Here is a 13479-nt window from a genome sequence, read left to right as displayed (position 1 = left end):
TGGCAACAGGTTGGAGCCCTGTATACATTGTATTTGATTTGTTGTAAGGTTTTGGTCACTTTGGTAACAGGACTAAATTTGGGGCAACAACAGTCCAGAAACAACTTCAAACAAAATTTTAGGTAAGTACTTGCAACTGAATGGTAGAATTTTAGTTTCTCAGGATATTTTGAGTATAAATTTCGTTAAAATTTAGTTAATTTTCCAAATTTAGAGCTTCTATAAATTGTAAATTCTGGTTATGAATTCACTGTTAAGTTAAACTTCATCATTTTCTATTATTATCTAACTTAGGGCATTAAACTCAAAATGTGGTCTTAGTAGAAAGTTGAGGTGTAGAGGTCTAATTTTGAGTACTCATATCCCCTACAACTTCTCTAGACAACACTATTACATCTTACATCAAAATTTATTGGAAATCTTGTCTCGGGGTGATCTAGGTGGCTCCAGACACATGCAGAAGTCCCAAAGGACTTAGAAAGGGTCAAAATTCAAAGTGCTCAAAACGCTCCCAAACAAGCACTAGATCGAAGTGTTCGTCGCCCTAATTCCAACAGTGTGAATGACACTCAATTCCGAGCTCGTATGAGGGAGAAAGAGCCAGTCAAAGTTCCGGTCAAAGTTGGGCAGTGGGCCAGGTTTAATGGTCCCGGACATGGAATCTAGCTCCCAAGGAGTAGGCAAATTTGTTGGATACTTAATTTGTCTAATATCCCTTATATTAGACAAAATCAACAAATTGTTTATTATTATAAACAAAATAAAAAAATATTAAATTAGGTGGCGGGCCATGACCCCCGCCACCTCCATCGGACCCAAAACCATGTATTAAAAAAAAGGGTTGACAGGCCGTGACCCCCGCCACCTCCATCGAACCCAAAACCATGTATTAAGAAAAAAGGGTTGATAGGTCGTGACCCCCGCTGGCCCCAACCGTCACAGTAAAAAATGTATTAAATAGGCCGGCGGCCATGACCTCGCCGGACCTCCGACCACCCAACCCACATATCACAATACGTAACATTACATATAGTATATATGGGGTGGGCGGGCCACCTCTGGTGGACCCAGCCGACGCCCCAACCACCATAACCATTGTCTCATTACACCGTGGGCAGCGGGGTTTGAACTCGCTCGACAAGAATGACCGGCCCACCGCTCGGGTGCCCACGCAACACACAACATATACCACTCCAACATATAATATCACACCATCCATATTAAACGGCGGTTACAACAATCAACACGCGCCTATGTTTAAAAAAAGTGGGAGCGTGTTTGGAACCCAGAACCTCCACCTTCCTAAACACCTCCACCACCAATGTGCCACAACAGCGTCGTTGTTAACTCCGCCCAACCACATTTATAAAAACCCTTCAATTCATTTGCATGGGGGACAAAACGGAGCACCGAAGGCAGAGCACGGAATTCAAGACCATTTTTTTAATTAATTGTAGGTGGAACCATGAGCGTGGAGAAGAGGTAGGCAGAACCATGATTGAGCCCAATTTTCAGGAGGGCGAAATTTTGCCAGTGTCCAAATTGGACAAACTTTATGTCAATCCTACACCTCTCAGCGACATGAACCTGATGGCGCAAACAAAATTTTGATCTAAGCAGCATATCTTTAGATGACCCGGAGGAGGGAATCTTTAAGGAATCTAGGGGGAATCTAAAAGATTCTTGTAGCCCCATATTTTCACTTTGTCAGAATTCAGAAATTTGACAGTCGATTTTACACTATTCGACACCACGAATCTGATGGTGTAATCAGATTTTCCATTTGATCATTCCATTTTTCAGCCACTTTTCAAAGTGGAGTGCAGGTGTCAGCATTCAATGTGCGAGCAGTGTTTTCCATGATATTCGATGCCACAAGATTGATGGTGTAGCCAAATCCAATAGTTTATCATCCTCTTCTTTAGATAACTCCTTGATGTGAGGTATATGCAGTACGAATATGTACTTCTTGTCTCTTTGCTTGAGATGCATTGTGCTGTATAGATCCCTGTTTGATGTTTGATGTGGGATCTTGTTTTGTTCTTGATGTGAGATGTACTTATTGTCATGTTTTGATTGAGATCCCTTTGTTGCCATGTTGACGGGATACTCATGTGTTGCCATGTATGTTTGAATTGAGATCCCTTTGATGCCATGTTGGCGGGATGCTCATTATTATCATACGTGAAATTATGTCACGCTGATAGGAGTCCTTTTGTGAATGAGAGTTCCTACAACGGAACATCTTGTGGAGCCACTCCTGCGTGAGGGCATATTCCTTGTATGATAGAGAAAACACATGCATGTACATCATCACTCTTTCTAGAACTTAATGCAGCGGCCTACACCATCTTAACACTGGGGCTCGGAGACGTAGTCCCTCTTGGACGAACTCCGTTATCAACGTCTTGTGTATTATGTTGCTGATTCTTGTCATGTTCCCTCTTCTTTACATCATGCATATATGTTCCTTTATGATCTTTTAAATGCAATTCTAACAACATCACAAAAGTAAAAGATCTTGGTTAAATCCGGGAGTTGAGTCAACTCAGATCATGGGGGGAATTTTTAATAATTAAAAAATAACACTTAGACTTAACCAAATTCCGCGAAACTTGAGAGATGATCTAGTATGGTAATATACATTGACTCTAGACACTAAGACTCACCTAAGACTCTACCATCAAGTCGCACTCTAGCTTTGGGGTATATCTGGGAGAAAAACTCAACTAATTATAAGTTTCAAAAAACAAAAATATTTAACAAAGGAAAAAAACTGTCTAGAGTGTACTCACTTGCTAGTAAAGTCATAAGCTACCTAGGCCTATTACATGACTCTCTTTCATCATACTTGAGTCATTTTACGATGTCCTTACAAGGCCGTGGAATCTGAAAAAATATAATGATGAGAAGAAGAAAGGGGCTTAAAAGCCCTGATGAAATCTGGAATTTTTACTGATATGATGGTGCTGGAATGCTTTAAGTGTACTTTGTTCATGGAATCTTTGACAAATCTTTAAATGCAACTTTAGTGGTCAATAGGTCCAAGGAAAATTTGAATCTAGTTCATTCGGATGTATGTGGTCTAATCCCATTGAAATCTCTTGGAGGCTCATTGTACTATGTAACCTTTATTGATGACTTCTCTTGTCAGACATGGATTTACTTAATGAAGACAAAGGATGAAATCTTCAACAAGTTTAAGGAATTTAAGGTTGAAGTGGAAAACTTGAAGGGAAAGAAAATCAAGATTTTGAGATCAGATAATGGAGGATAATATACTTCCAAGGAACTCGTTTCCTTTTGTAAAGAAGATGGGATTAAGAGGGAGTTGATAGTCCCTTACAATCCACAATAAAATGGAGTTATTGAAAGAAAGAACAAAAACATTGAAGAATCTATTAAGGCAATGATGCATGATCAAGACTTGCCTATGCTTTTATGGACTGAAGCATCAATGACAATAATCTATATTCAAAATAGAAGTCCTCATCGAATTTTGGAAGACAAGACTCTTGAAGAAGTGTTCACCGGACAAAAACCATAGGTTGGACATTTGAGAATCTTTGGGTGTCTAGTTTACATACATGTACCCAAAGACAAAAGGAAGAAACTGGAGCCTTTGGGAACGAAATGAATATTCATTGGATACAATGTCATTAAAAGCCTATAGAGTCTATGTTCCTAGACAAAGACAGGTTGAAGTCAGCAAGGGCGTGACCTTTGATGAGAATGTTGTCTATTGGAAGTCTAAAGAAGTTCCCATGGACTTTGATGATGACGAAGAACATGAAGCTCTCAAGGAAGAAGGTTCAGGTCCATCCAATCCTTCAGAACATCCCATAGATCATCAAGAAGAGCCAGAAGGGCCTAGCGATCCAGTGGACCCAGTTGTTGTTCTTGAAATCAGGAAAAGGCTAACTTGGCTTAGATCTACTTTGCAGGAAGCAGAAGGACATGCAGCACCACGTGGCACCTTCAAGGAAAGCAAGAGACCGAAGAGGTATTTTGGATATGCAACATTGATGACTAATCTCATTGATTTTGAACCTTCCACCTATGAAGAAGCAACTAGCTAGCAAGTTTGGAAGGATGCGATGTTGGAAGAATACCAATCGATTATGAAGAATGATGTATGGGAGATTGTGCCTAGACCTGAAGGGAAGTTAGTGGTAACCTCCAAATGGATATACAAGATCAAGCATTCAATGGATGTAATATTGACAAAAGCAAGGTGAGATTTCTGGCTAGAGGGTTCTCCCAGAAAGAGGGAGAAGATTACGATGAGACTTATGCTTCGATTTCCAGGTACACTACTATTAGATCTATTATTTTTATTGCTTCTTCTATGGGTTGGAATTTACCTCAAATGGATGTAAAGACTCTTTCCTCAATGTTGTGATTGAGGAAGAAGTGTGCATACGACAACCTCAAGGTTTTGAGGTTCATGGGAAAGAGTCTCACGTTTTAGATTGAAGAAAGTCTTGTATGGAATTAAGCAAGCACCTAGAGCCTGGTATTCTCGAATTGACAGCTACCTGACAAGACTCGATTTCTCCAAAGGTGATGCTGATCCAAATCTTTATATTAAGGTTGAGAAGAATGAAACTATGATTCTATTATTGTATGTTGATGACTTATTTCTGACAGGTGTAGAGCATCTCATTATTCGGCGTAAGACGGAGTTGGCTTCGAAATTCGATATGAAGGATCTTGGATTGATGCACTACTATTTGGGACTAGAAGTATGGTAGAAGCTTGGTGAAATCTTCTTTGGTCAAGGAAAGTATATTATCAAGATCCTGCAAAAGTTTGGAATGATGAACTGTAAATCTATGACAACTCCCATGGTGACAAATATAAGAAAGTTGAGAAACTCTAAGTCATATTTGGTAGATCCATCCATGTACCAGAAGTTGATTGGCTCCTTGATGTATTTGGTTAATAGTTAGACATTTACTTTGCAGTAAATACTTTGAACCTGTTCCAGGTGGAACCAAGACATGGTCATTGGATTGCAGCAAAGCATGTATTGAAGTATTTCTGTGATACAGTTGATTATGGTTTGACATATGTCTTAAACGATGATATACAATTGCGGAGTTATACAAATGCAAAGTGGGCCGGGAGTGTTGAAGATAGAAAGAGTACATCTGGAGGTTGCCTCAGTTTGGGCTCCGCTATGATTTCGTGGATGAGTAGGAAGTAGACATCTGTTACACTCAGCATTACCCAAGTAGATGAGTTGTGAAGCAGTGTGGCTTTGGAAGTTACTCATAGGACTATTTGATCAGGCGCTCGAATTGACCGTAATATATTGTGACAATCAAAGATGTGTGAAGCTTACAAAGAATCTAGTTTTCCATGACAAGTTGAAGCACATCAAGATCAAGTACCACTTCATTTGTAACATGGTGCATAAGGGACCAGTGAAGCTCCAGTACATCTCCACAGATGAGCATATTGCTTATATTCTTACAAAGTGTTTGTCCAAAGCAAATTTTCTATACTTTAGGGATAAAATTGGACTTGTTGAGAATGCTTCCCTTAGTTATAAGGAGTGCTGATGAGATAGCATCATGGACAAACATTCTCCCTGTGTCAACTATGTTGACCAGAATAGGGAGAATGGTCCAACAAAGGATAATCATTCTTCTTGTGTCAAGTATATTGACCAGATTAGGAAGGATGGTCCCAGAGGCCCAATATCACTTAGTTGAGTGGGTGCCTTTTAGCATCAGGCTCAAATTACTCTCCAGATAGGATGAATGAGTTCCTTTAGTATCATGGCCTAGAATGAGGCTTTTAGATTTGGGACCAGATTTCTCAAATGAATTGAGTGTGTCCCTAGGATTTCATCATGAGTCAGAGATATTGACTAGGATGATGGTGAACCAAGGCTAGTACGTATACCATGGGTCAGAGGTGCTGACCAAAGTCATGGTGACTAGTTGATTCTAAACATGTACCATGTGTCACAGTTGTTGACCAGATTATGGTAACTTATTGATGCTGTTGGTTTACCATGTGTCATAGTTGTTGACTAGATGATGGTAACCTATTGATGCTATTGATTTACCACATGTCACAGTTGTTGACCAAATTATGGTAACTTGGTTTACCATGCGTCATAGTTGTTGACCAGATTATGGTAATTGGATTTTTTATAACCTTTTCTTAGAGAAATTTGTCAACATGAGAACATCTAGTTAGTCATTACGAATACCTCCCTAGCTAAGTAGTGTTGAATTTTGTAGCTATGGTCGGTATTCATAATTAATGTTTTAGCCCTTGAAATATATACTGGTCGGTCTTCTACATTGTTGTTTTAACCATAGTTTTCAAAACCGTTTTGAAAAACTAGTTACCGGTCTAATTAGCCGGTTAGCAAGGCCGCCGGTCTAAACCGGCCAAAAAAACCCGGTTGGGAAGGCCATTTCGCCAATTTTTTGCCCTAACCGGTGAAAACCGGCCGGTTTGTATCAAACCGGCCGGTTCCGTCCTAAACCGGCCGGTTTGTATCAAACTGGCCGGTTCCGTCCTAAACCGGCCGGTTTTAGGCATGCCCACCGTAACTTGCAAAAAGCGTATTTCTGATTGTGGTTTAGGGGTTTTGGGGGGGAAATAAGGGTGTAGGGAAAACACCCTCTCCAAGCCTATAAGAGGCCCCTCTCACTCTCATTTGTCTCACACAACTGATTTGGAGTGTTTGTGAGCTTGGAGAGTGTTGAGTTTTTGCTGAAGTAGTTGGAGTTGGAGCTATTTTGGAGATAGTGTGTAGCTGTCAGTGGAGTTGCCATCTTCAAGAGGGGGCTAAGGAAGCTAGTTTGCATTTCCAGGTAAGGATTTGCACTTGAAAATTCCTCATTTGACTGCTGTCCATGAATTAATTTTTTTTATGTGTTATAAACTTCTCACTTCTATGATCTACCATCTAGGTAGTCATCATGTCTCCAAAAGCCAGAGATACTGCATGGGCTCATTGTGATATGATTGATGGCAAAATGATCTGCAAATATTGCCAAAAATCCATTCAAGGAGGGGGTATTAACAAGTTCAAGCAACACTTGGCTGGGATAGGAGGCCATGTAAAGCCATGTGAAGCCATGTGAAGCACCAAATTGTAGTAATCATAAACTTTGAAAGCAGGAAGCATAAAAAAATTTGATTTGCACTTACCTGAACTGCTATCTGATCCCGTGAAGTTGATGATGCTGTTGCTGTTTTGCTCCAATTACCCAGGGAGACCAACTCCACCCAGCCTGACTGAGCAGAGACTGGCTGCTCAATCCATCAAGCTTCTCACAGAAGCCCACTGTCCCCCGTGCCCAGAACCTCAGACGGATTAAAGCTCTTCCAATGGCAGACCTCTCTCACTGCTGAATTTCCTCCTCCTCGTTTCTAACTCCGTTCTTGCCCCCCTCTCTCGGTTCAGACCTCTGGTTTTTATCTACGAGCCTGGCGGTGACAGCCCTCCTACCTGCAGCCACCGCCTTCCCTCGTCCCGACACGCCTTCCACGCATTTACCGCTCTCAGATATTTTCCTGAACTCATATGTGCTCGGTTATAAATATCCAGCAGGTTTTAAGCGTCCCCTTTGTATAAGGGTGCTTCTATTGATTTTATTTATTTTTATTATATAGTTTAGTTTTATAAAGTTTAATTTATATTTTATAAAGTTTAATTTATATATTTTATAAAGTTTAAACTTATATTTATAAAACTTAATCATATTTATTATTTAAAGTTCATCATATCTGTTTTATTATAAAGTTTAAAACTTTATATAGTGGATTAGTTTAGATGGGCCGTTACATACACTCCCCCTTCTGAAAACTTCGTCCCGAAGTTAGAGTTTTAGGTTTAAGGTTTTAATGGACATGACTTTTCTATCCAGGTCCCCAAGCTATTCTAAAATCATCCTATCCTTCCTAATCTCTTCTGCTCCCATCCTATCCGTCCTCTACCGGAGTATGCCATGGCATCAGTTTTACTGACCTGACCATTCATAAACTCTAAGGTGACAGCGTCGGCTATACCGACCTGATTCCCAGTAGGCATCCGACAGTCATCATCACACGTCTAGGGGAGTGTGATCCGCATAGTCCTCCCATGACTCCAGGGTTCGAAGGATAAACGGTGGGCAACACCTCCACCCCTCCTGGTAGAATTTAGGGTTAATACCCTATCATAGAATCACTTGGAGCTTTAATTGTTCTGAGGTTCTGTCATCACGTGGTCATCCCGGTAACTGTCTATTACCTGCAATCAGACGCTTATCCATGCATTTGTAAAATGTGCATCAACATATTCAAAATAACTCACATATTATTCCCTTATGAATTCATCTATGATACTATAGTACAACATATTTTGCCATATTCCACGCATGTCTTTTGACGTTCATCTAGAATGTATTCACTTCCTGATTTCTATCCCATTGATCATATTGACATAAATAAATAAATCAGATCTATAATATCTTAATTTCTATCAGAAGAAAATTTATTCAACTGTCTTAACTTTACTTCAACAACTATAATTTAGTAAAATGAACCACATATATTGTTTTGGTATCCATGTACCAGCAGGAATTAAACATATATTATGCCACAAAATTTCATGTTTATCCATAATCATTCAAAATGTTTCTGAGTCTCTGATTGTAGTGAAGTAAATATATACTAAACATAGTGTAAAGTTCTTCAAAATGGACATAAATTAGGGTATCTCTGACATATGTCCTCTGTATTTTCCCAAGTTGCTGATCCAGGGCTATACTTGTCCCATTGGACCTTAACTTGGTCCACCAGGCGGTTCCTCAGCTGTCGAACTCTACGTTCCAGTATACGTAATGGTTCGACCGTTATGACTCCCTCGTCCGATACCTGCAATTCCTTCCATTGAAGGTTATGAGATAGATCAGCTATATAATGCCTTAATACAGAAACATGAAATACATTATGAATTCTATGCAGGTGAGGTGGCAGGGCAAGACGATAGGCAACAGGGCCAACTCTTTCCACGACTTTAAACGGTCCAATAAATCGGGGTGACAACTTGGTCCCTTTTCCGAATCGAATAGTACTTTTATTTGGTTTGATGCGGATGAAGACCTGATCCCCTACTTCATACCTCCTATCAATTCGGTGAGCATCAGCATAACTCTTTTGTCTATCCTGTGCTTCCTTTAATCGTTGTCTAATTTGTCTTACCTGCGCTTCCATTTCATGGATTAATTCTGGTCCTATTATCACTCGATCTTCTAACCTGTCCCAACTTAATGGTGTTCTGCAAGGTCTGCCATATAAAGCTTCAAATGGAGGCATCCCAATCGAACTGTGGTAACTGTTGTTGTATGCAAATTTGACTAAGGGTAAATACTTTTCCCAGTGTGATTGCTGATCCATCACATACATTCGCAACATGTCTTCAAGTACTTGATTTACTCTTTCAGTTTGCCCATCAGTCTCAGGATGGTAAGCAGTGCTTAAATTTAGCTGAGTACCTAAGGCTGTTTGCATGCAAGTCCAGAATCTGGAAGTGAATCGCGAATCTCTATCGGATATAATCTTCTTAGGTACTCCATGAAATCTGATAATTTCATTTATGAATACTCGAGCTACGTCAGTAACATCGTAAGTATCTCTTACTGGAATGAAATGGGCGCTTTTTGTTAATTTATCCACCACTACCAGAATGGCATTGTGTCTTTGAGAAGTAAGAGGTAGTCCAGTGATAAAATCCATAGAAATGGTCTCCCATCTAGACATAGGAATGTCGTGGGGTTGTAAGAGGCCCGCTGGGTGACAATGATCTGCCTTTACTTGCTGAGATTCCAAACATTTTGCAACAAATTGAGTGATATCCCGCTTCATACCTGACCAAAAGAAGAGTTTCTTGGTGTCCGCATACATTTTCCCTACTCCAGGGTGAGCACAATATACTGCTCTGTTGGCTTCCCCAAGGATGGTATCTCGAAGATTTTTATCATCAGGAATATACATCCTTCCATGGAATCGTAAGATTCCATCGTTTTCTAATTCATATCCCTCAAATTTAGATTCTTTTGCCCTTTTACCCTCAAGACTTGCTCTCACTTTTAAATACCAGCTGTCTTTTATAAGATGATCCAGTACTCGTTGTCTTAAGTCCACTTTAATGGGTATGAGAGAAAATATCCGAGGTCTCCTGCTTAAGGCATCGGCTACTACATTTTCTTTTCCCTTAATGTATGATATTCCGAAGTCATATTCACTTAGGAATTCACTCCATCGCCTTTGCCTGGCATTTAAGTCTCTTTGGGTGAACAAATATTGTAGACTTTGATGGTCGCTTTTAAGTGTAAAACTTCGTCCCACTAGATAGTGTCTCCAAATCTTTAAAGCTAGCACTACAGCGGCTAATTCTGGCTGGGTCACGGTTCCGGCGCTGTTACTTTGAAAAAAATTAGAGTGCTCAAAGCAAGCTTATGCTCTGATACCATGTGTAGTAATCATAAACTTGAAAGCAGGAAGCATAAAAAAATTTGATTTGCACTTACCTGAACTGCTATCTGATCCCGTGAAGTTGATGATGCTGCTGCTGTTTTGCTCCAATTACCCAGGGAGACCAATTCCACCCAGCCTGACTGAGCAGAGACTGGCTGCTCAATCCAGCAAGCTTCTCACAGAAGCCCACTGTCCCCCGTGCCCAGAACCTCAGACGGATTAAAGCTCTTCCAATGGCAGACCTCTCTCACTGCTGAATTTCCTCCTCCTGGTTTCTAACTCCGTTCTTGCCCCCCTCTCTTGGTTCAGACCTCCGGTTTTTATCTGCGAGCCTGGCGGTGACCGCCCTCCTACCTGCAGCCACCGCCTTCCCTCGTCCCGACACGCCTTCCACGCATTTACCGCTCTCAGATATTTTCCTGAACTCATATGCGCTCGGTTATAAATATCCAGCAGGTTTTAAGCGTCCCCTTTGTATAAGGGTGCTTCTATTGATTTTCTTTATTTTTATTATATAGTTTAGTTTTATAAAGTTTAATTTATATTTTATAAAGTTTAATTTATATATTTTATAAAGTTTAAATTTATATTTATAAAACTTAATCATATTTATTATTTAAAGTTCATCATATCTGTTTTATTATAAAGTTTAAAACTTTATATAGTGGATTAGTTTAGATGGGCCGTTACACAAATGAAATAATAGGGCATATTAGGGTAGAATACGTTTAGAAGTTTGAGACTCAAGTCACTGAACCAATAGAGAAGTTTGTGACTGCAAAGTTTGGGAGTTGAGACTCAACCAACTGAGTTTGATCATGATGACTGAGACTCATGAGAAGTTTCAACTTCAAGTGATAATGTTGATCACTATTATAGTATTACTATTATCATATATGTAGAGTCTAGACTGGTGTCTTGTAGTAGGCCATTGGCCCCATAGTTTGTAGGCTTTGTTTTTGCACTCTAGAGGCCATTTAGAGCCTCATTGCTTATGTATTTTGTCAATGATATGTATTGCACTCGGTGCCATTTTGATATATTCACCTTTACATGGTATATAAATGAGCAATCTTTGCATATTTTGTCTCTATTGGCTTGGAATCATGGTTTTAAATCTTAAAAATAGTTTTTTTCATTAAAAAATAAGTATTTAATGTATTTTTCTAAAACCGGTTCGTTTAGACCAAACCAGTCCCAGTTAGACCGGTTCCGGTCGGTAAACCGGTTCATTAGGTGGACCGGTCTGGTCACCGGTTCCGGTTTTAAAAACTATGGTTTTAACAATAGATGGTCTTTTAACAAGGTGTGCTTTTCTTGATCTAGTTTTTTTTGTTTATCTAATACTTAGCTTGTCATCTTTTTAGTGTCCCATACAGATTGTATTATTGAAATGTTGGTCTTATTTTCTTTCAGGTTGGTACAACATCATCAACAGCTGTAGATCCTTTAATGGAGCTTGGAAAAATATCTCAGGTATTCTTGATATGTTAGACCAGACCTTACCTACATATGCTCCAGATAATCTGTAAACATAATTAAAGCATAGGTTATTTGCTTTCAACTGTGGAATGGACTTTGTTGAAACTTTTAAGGATGAAAGAACTTGAAGTCGACATATGCTTTGTACAAGGTTATAGTTAAGAGCAATTTGTTATATGATTTTTACTTCCATGTGATTCCAGTGACACATGCATTTCAATGTTTGGAATTGTGTTCTTGTCACACAATGGATTCCTTTTCTTAAGCATGGGCATTATTCTCTTTAAACTTGAGGCAAATAACTTGTGTTTCCCATACAGCAGTAAGCAAATAGAATGCACATGTTTGCTTCAGGCAATGGTTGCATTTTCAAAATAATATTGTTTCTACTTCATTAGCACGAACTCGTGGACATTTTGCTTCATTTTGAGAGTTTCTTATGCCAGTCAATCCTGATGGATGTGAGATCTAGAGAAGTACATTTCATAGGGCCCACTTAAAGGCTGATCCCTATTTGGCCTTATCTCCGTCCATATTCCACCTGCTTTATTTGTGATTGTTTTTTTTACTGTCTTCTTGTTAACTTCCTGTTCTTTTAGCTTAGTCAATTCAATTAATATGTAGCATGATAGATTCAAAATTTTAAACTCCTTTTGCCTAGATGTATTCTGATTTTGTGATGGCTTGTAAATTAATTAGTTTCATATAATTATTTTACACTTGGGTCAAGATTCAAAATAAGTGACACTGAACATTGTGAAGGATGGTTGGGATGTGATTAAACTACCATACAAGTTTTTGGGATTTATAGCAATATGTAGTATAATATAGGACTGATCTTTTACTCTTGCTTAACAATTTCTTAATTTGAGCAATCATTTGAGACCACTTTAGTTAGCACTGAAGGATTAAATATGAAGTAATCTCTATGACACTTTTTTATGATTTGTTCGTATTGTCCCCTAGAATCTAGAAAGAGGTACAGGATTCAATAATGATACTTTCAAGTTTCAAGTCAAGGATGCACACATACTCAGAAATCATCTTCAAGTCAATCATCGATTCATCACCATGTGTTTGACAGCCAATGGGCTCATGTGCAGAGCTACATTACAAGAGCTACATTACAACATCACAGAGCATACAAACATTTACTTTATTTATATTGATTTGCACTGTATCAACCTGCTTGATTATGACAACGATAACATGTGCAATGTCATTAGTTTTTTATACCTCCAACTATATTTACATTCCAACGAATGGATATGCTTATTGCTGAACACTTTATATATGTGTATATTGGACAATGTTTAGTTGTCACCTATCTATTCATTTATCTTTGGCTTGTGCCAATACTTCCTAGCATGTTATTGAGCATAAATAGCACAACACGCCTTAGCCCTGAGTCAGCTGGCCCTTTACTGTTTGTGCTGAGGCATGACTGTTGCCACCGATTTTATGACACTTCAAACAAGTGCACCCCTCCATCTCAAGCAACCCAAT

General features: G+C 39.1%; 1 protein-coding gene across 6 annotated transcripts in view; it reads left to right on the top strand.

The window, feature by feature from the left end:
* AAS (Pyridoxal phosphate (PLP)-dependent transferases superfamily protein) overlaps positions 1 to 13479 on the top strand; it is a 526642-nt gene that overhangs the window by 127836 nt on the left and 385327 nt on the right. For all 6 annotated transcript variants that reach the window (XR_016267022.1, XR_016267021.1, XM_089459844.1 and 3 more), the window contains one exon: positions 11908 to 11967. Coding sequence is in view for 4 of the 6 variants with exons in the window: in XM_089459844.1 (XP_089315970.1) it covers positions 11908 to 11967 (60 nt within the window). In the remaining 2 variants the exon portion in view is untranslated. The remainder of the gene's footprint in view (positions 1 to 11907; positions 11968 to 13479) is intronic.

Source organism: Pinus tabuliformis, chromosome 7 (genome assembly GCF_031772625.1).
Source record: "Pinus tabuliformis cultivar Carrire ecotype Pingquan chromosome 7, CPIR1, whole genome shotgun sequence".
Lineage (NCBI taxonomy): Eukaryota > Viridiplantae > Streptophyta > Pinopsida > Pinales > Pinaceae > Pinus > Pinus tabuliformis.
Note: the sequence above shows the minus strand (reverse complement) of the source record. Positions and strands in the feature narration are given on the sequence as shown.